This window comes from Gadus chalcogrammus, chromosome 7 (assembly GCF_026213295.1).
Source record: "Gadus chalcogrammus isolate NIFS_2021 chromosome 7, NIFS_Gcha_1.0, whole genome shotgun sequence".
Classification (NCBI taxonomy): Eukaryota; Metazoa; Chordata; class Actinopteri; order Gadiformes; family Gadidae; genus Gadus; species Gadus chalcogrammus.
This window is the reverse complement of record NC_079418.1, coordinates 32,024,676-32,030,829: the sequence shown is the minus strand read 5'-3', so window position 1 is coordinate 32,030,829 and position 6,154 is coordinate 32,024,676. Positions and strand designations below refer to the sequence as shown.

Below are 6,154 nucleotides of genomic sequence, written 5' to 3'. Positions count from 1 at the left end.
TAGTCGATAACTCTTAAAAAAAAGTTAACATTTGAATGTTTTGGCCCATATAAGACTGATGTTAACATAAAAAACAATATATTATAGGAAATGTGGAAATCATTTTCGTTAAATGTTTTATGGCCCAGAGACTGTAATGATGAAATAACGTTCTGCTTTTCATCTAATATATTAATTTAAGAGTAGATAAATAAATAAATACCTGCATAAATAGGCCACATAAAGAAATACATAAATAAATAAATAAATAAATAGCCCAAATAAATACATAAATAAAGCGCAAACTATGACTAAATAAATAATATAAATAACGCATCTTTAAAACATACATTAACAAATTATTTCAGAAGATATAGCATTACATTTGCCTTTCATTCTTTTTTTTTCTTATTATTATCAATCCCGTTTTATCCGGTTCGGTGCTGTGGTCAATTCCCGGTGGTCCGGTTCTGTCGAGCCCCGGTTGTCTAGTTCGGTCGATTCCCGGTGCTCCAGTTCAGTCGAGTCCCCGTTGCTCCGTTTCGGTCGAGTCCCCGGTGGCCCGTTTCTGTCGAGTCCCCGGTGGTCCTGTTTCGGTCGAGTACCCGGTGCTAAGGTTCTGTCGAGTCCCGGTTGTCCGGTTCTGTCGAGTCCCCGGTGTTCCCGCGGTCCTGCTGCTACCAGACGGTCCCCTCGCTGACCTCGGAGGATGGCTGGGACAGCTGGTTCGTGTATCCGTTCTCGCTGAGCGACAGAACCGTGAACGGGGTCCCGGACGAACCACACATGTCGCTGGACACGCTGCGCATGGAGCCGGGCCCCATGGACCCGGGGCCGTTGGATCCGGGCCCGTTAGGCTCCGGACTCGGCGAGTCCGCGGCGTGGTGGTGGTGGGAGGCCGACATGATATCCGAGTAGCACGGGACGTCCTGGTGCCCGGGGTGTTGGTGCTGGTGGTGGGGGTGTTGATGGTGGTGGTGGTGCTGAGGGTCCATGCCCCCCAGCGGGGTGCCGGTGGGGACGGAGGAGGGGACGTACCCCAGGTCTGCGGGGGTCTGGGCCTGGGAGGACGGGGGGCCCTGATAGTACTCGTAGTTTCCCCCGGAGCCGTAGTACTCACCTGGGTAGTCTGGAGGGTCGGGACAGACGGAGGAAACGGAATTAAAGACCAATAAGGCTATTTAATCATGTATCTCTGCATCTCATGCGTAGAACTGCGTCACTAAAACGTACCCAAATACATTCTGAAAACGATTTTCGTTTTAGTTTTTAACATAAGACAAAGGAATAGCGGTCGTGTTTATTCCACGTGACGCCAATCCAATGAACAATACGGACTTTAGCGTTCAGTCCACCTTGGTGAAAAAGAAGATTTCATCAAACGTGCGCGTAAAATACAAACGATTCCAAATAAACTCCGGTTGACCAAAAGGCGTCTTCCTTTTGGTCAAACGGAGTTTATGTGGTATCCTTGTTTGGTTGTTTTTTCATTTCAGCGGGGTCCGCGGAGATACCCCAAGGGAGCCGGGGTCCACAACCCACCTGCATAGTAGGAGAAGGGCCCCCCGGCCAGAAGCTCCCCGGGCTCCATGCGCTCCCCGAGGCTCCGCATCCTGCGCGGGCTCCGGAAGAACGCGTGTCGCCTCGCGCCCAGCGCGCTGAGCTGCTTCATGCGGCGCTCCTTGGAGCGGCGGTTCTGGAACCATACCTGGAGAGACACAGAGTCAAGGTTAATATAGATATTAATATAGATATTCATGTGTTTCTCGAACCATACCTGGAGAGACACAGAGTCACGGTTAATATAGAAATTAATATAGATATTCATGTTTTTCTTGAACCACTGCTGGGGAGACATAGAGTCCCGTTTAATATATAGCCTATATATATATATATATATATATATATATATATATATATATATATATAGTTCCGGCGTCATTATAGTCATCATAATGACACCGGAACAACAAGGTTAATATAATAATAGTTTATAAAGGTTTATATTTAATATTAAGTATAGTTTTTCCTTCAGGTTTGTCCCTGAATGATAATAAATATATATATATATATATATATATATATATATATATATTATATATATAAATATATATATATATATATATACATAGTCATCATAATGAAACCGGAACAACCAGGTTAATAGACTACTAAATATATTATATTAGAAAGGTTTATATTTAATATTAAGTATATTTTTTCCTTCAGGTTTATCCCTGTAACACTGATTGTTAACAACAATATTATTAATAATAGCCCAGGGCATCACAATAGTATAACCATTGTTAGAAAATGTTCTTAATTTAGACTGTGGATTATGGTGAAAATATCATACAAAAATAATAAATTGTGTGTGTGTGTGGGTGCGTGCTTGCGTGTGTTTGTGCGTCTGTGTGTATGTACGTGCGTGCGTGCGTGCGTGCCAGTGTGTGAGTGTGTGTGTGCGTGTGTGTGTGTCTGTGTGTGTGTGTGTGTGTGTGTGTGTGTGTGCGTGTGCGTGTGCGTGTGCGTGTGTGCGTGTGCGTGTGTGTGTGTTCGAGAGAGCGAGCTTTATTTTGCACCTCCTCTGTTTATTTTTTTTCCGCTAAGCTTCCACCTGTTCTAATCGTTAATTGGCGTGACGTCACATCCGCCTCGTCACCGAGCGCCCCCCTCGTACCTGGATGACCCGCATGTTGAGCCCCGTCTCCTGAGCCAGCTGCTCCCGGATGTGGCGCGTGGGTTTCGGCGTGGCCGCGAACGCCGCCTTGAGCGTCTCGAGCTGCTTGGCCTTGATGGTGGTCCGGGGCCCGCGCCGCTTTCCCGCCACGCTCGCCTCCTCGTTCTCGTTGTTGGCGCCCTCCTTGTCCGAAAGCGGGCCGCCCTCCGACTCCTTGCCGTCGTCCGCCAGCGGGTCCTGCGGGTCCGGGGAGAGACTCGGGTCGCTGCACGTCGTCACTACGGAGGAAGACAAACACACGATGTTATGTTAGGTATTATGGATTGTTCTATTATGTTATGTTATGTTATGTTATGTATTATGTATTGCTATATGTTGTTATATTACTTGTGATGTTATATTATGTATTATGTAGGCCTATTGTTTTATTATGTTTTATTATATATGGTGTATTATGTTATATAGACTACAATATATATAGATACTGTGTCGGTACTTTACCACGTCTGAGAGGACACACTACAGCCCATAATAATCATAATAATAATAATGATGATAATAATAATGATAAATAATAATAAAATAATAATAAAAAAGATTATAATAGGCCGATACATTATAATAAATATTTTCAAACTAATATTTAATAATATCGGAGGATATATTTAATCTGGAATAATAATAATAATTTACTAATAATATTTATACTAATCAAATAAAATGAATATAGGCAACAAAATACTACTACTAATATTAATGATATTATTAATATAACGCTAATTATGTTATCTATATATTCATATCTGATACAATAGTCCCCACGATAGCGTTATCCTCCCTTAGTGAACAAAGGGGTTCGGGGTTCGGGTTTCTAGTCCGGGTAGGGGTTCGAGTCTCACCTGACAGCAGCACGGTGTCGCGGCCCTGGCTGTTCTGGTAGTCCTCCTTGCAGATGAACTTGAGCTCGTCCAGGACGTACAGCTCCTCGCCCGTGGACAGCTGCTTGTTGCACATGACGCACGTGAAGCAGCCCAGGTGGAACACCTTGCTCTGCGCGCGCCGCACCAGGTCGCTGGGGGAGATGCCCTCAGAGCAGCCGCCACACTTTGTGCCAAACCTCCTGGAGCCAAGAAACACAGGAGGAGGAGACGATACTCAATTATACATTTACATTAAGGGCGTTTAGCGAACGCTTTTATCCAAATCGACTTACAATTTGTCTGAAGAAAGAAAAACAATATATCGCTGTCGGTACAATAAGGATGTTGATATACCAAATGCCAAGCACTTACAATCATTAGGTTAACCCATTCCCTGTATGCAACAAAGATAGCTAGGATAAGATGCTACACAATGCTAAGTACTATTTTTAAGTGCCAGGACGTACAACACACGATAATTGCGTACATTAAGCGCCAGGACGTACAATAAGTGCGTAAAAGAGGGGGGGGGGGGGGGGGATATGAACACGGTGAAACTCAAATAATACACAACGTTAAGAATATTCACGTACAATTACAGTTCAAAACAGTACAAAATGATTACAACTGAGAGACTGACGCACAGAAGGCTAGTAGTTCAGATTGTTCACCTATTTTTCACATTTCATGCAACTTCGTTTAACTGGGCCTGATTGCAGGATTCTGCATTGAATTGGAAGGAATTATCTGATTATCTTCATTGAATTGGAAGGAATTATCTGATTTAGATATACATTGCTATTTTCATTTTTCAAATTTCAAATCTTTCGTTTTCGTATAGAGAAAGCAACGTGTAGGTCCGTTTCTAAAAACATGCATTCACAGCTGGACATATTTTACAAATGTTAAAAATTAATTGAGTAGGCTACTAGTGAGATTACATGTAGGCCTACATGTGGTTGTTGTTGTCGTCGTTGTGTCGTGGTGGTAATACGTTGGTAAACTAATAGCGTCGGTGACAGACGTCCCCACATACAGCAGAACGCTTTATACATCAAACATCATACATAATATACCATACATCATATTTCATACATCATATATCATATATAAGGCTTATGTACAGCAGCCAACAGTGTAAACAAAGGACCATTCGGATGATTCTGTCTCAACGGGCCATAGAATACCTTCATCGATGTAAACACAGGCCCGACCTCTTATCATTCATCCAAAGAAATTCCTACTCCTGGAAACATTGGATCCAAAATGATTGCCACGACCAACCTATTAGCCGGCTGTTTCTTTGCCTCTTTCCTTCCTTCAGCCTAACCAACGTGTCTAACACACACACACACACACACACACACACACACACACACACACACACACACACACACACACACACACACACACACACACACACACACACACACACACACACACACACACACACACACACACACACACACACTTCTCCACGCGTCGAGGCTCACCTGAAGAAGTCCGTCTTGCAGTAGAGTCTCCCGTCTCTAGAAAAACACTTCTCGGTCAAATTGCTTTTGCACTCGCAGCACGTCACGCACTTGACGTGCCAGGTCCGGTCCAGAACTTTGAGCAGGAACCTGTCCAGGATGGGCTTGTCGCACCCCGCGCAGTGCACCATGGCGACGCGTCTCCGCCACAGGTAGAGACGGAGTCGCTGTTTATCTGCGGTGTCTGAAGCGTTTCACAGCCGGCTGTATTTTACGCGCCGTAATGTCCTGATCCGTCCAGCGGGGGCTCGGGTTAAAGGGTCCGTCTGGTGCTCCGGGAACCGCCGTGTATCCCCATGGAGATCACAGGAGCGCTGTCACCGTCCGTCCCGTCAGAGGCTGCTCTGCGTGTCGCCACCCTCCACCAAGAGGTCCATGTCCGGTGAGACGCTGAGCCGAGGGACGGGAGAACCGATCAACAAATCAACAAATCCGACACCGGGCATTTCTGTGGAAACCGAGGAAGAGGCCCGCTCTGAAACAAGAAGTTCCCACGATGAAGAAAGAAAGGTGCGACTTCAGAGAAGGAAGAAATAAATGATCGGGCGCACATGAAAACCCGGCGGTGGTCGCGTGTGCTCCTGCCTCCTCTGACAGCATCAGGACGCGGTTAATCTGTTGGAATTAGAACCCAGACGCGCGCCTCATCATCGCACCTCGCGAGAGGAAATGTCAGCCCGAGCGGCGGCGGGTATCGACCAGAGGACGTCGGGGCGCGTGGGAGCCTGCTCGGTTATATGCCCGTGACGTCACACCGGGGAACGAGCCAATGGGCAGCCGGCAGTGGGACGCAGCAGAAGTCTTTGCCTAGAAAGCAGAACCTCCTCGACCACGTTGTATAGTAGAATACTGCTTTAGCTTTCAACTCGTGTGTGTGTGTGTGTGTGTGTGTGTGTGTGTGTGTGTGTGTGTGTGTGTGTGTGTGTGTGTGTGTGTGTGTGTGTGTGTGTGTGTGTGTGTGTGTGTGTGTGTGTGTGTGTGTGTGTGTGTGTGTGTGTGCGTGCTTGTGTTTGTGTGTCTGCTTTATTGAACTGCTTATTTTT

General features: G+C 45.7%; 1 protein-coding gene across 1 annotated transcript; it reads right to left on the bottom strand.

The window, feature by feature from the left end:
• Positions 1 to 656: 656 nt before the first annotated feature.
• Positions 657 to 5,242, bottom strand: LOC130386516 (LIM/homeobox protein Lhx1-like). Its single transcript, XM_056595466.1, has 5 exons — positions 5,073 to 5,242; positions 3,559 to 3,779; positions 2,660 to 2,937; positions 1,522 to 1,687; positions 657 to 1,108 (listed from the first exon to the last, which is right to left on the bottom strand). The coding sequence occupies exons 1-5, from the start codon at positions 5,240 to 5,242 to the stop codon at positions 657 to 659; spliced, it is 1,287 nt and encodes a 428-aa protein (XP_056451441.1).
• Between the last annotated feature and the right edge of the window lie 912 nt (positions 5,243 to 6,154).

What these genes read in the sequence shown, in the direction of transcription:
- LOC130386516 (XM_056595466.1), bottom strand. Translation starts at nt 5,242, where the DNA reads ATGGTGCACTGCGCGGGGTGCGACAAGCCCATCCTGGACAGGTTCCTG. An exon ending in CGACACCGTGCTGCTGTCAG is followed by an intron (nt 2,938 to 3,558) that starts GTGAGACTCGAA and finishes CTTCCTCCGTAG; the next exon opens with TGACGACGTGCAGCGACCCG. An exon ending in GCCCTTCTCCTACTATGCAG is followed by an intron (nt 1,109 to 1,521) that starts GTGGGTTGTGGA and finishes CCGACCCTCCAG; the next exon opens with ACTACCCAGGTGAGTACTAC.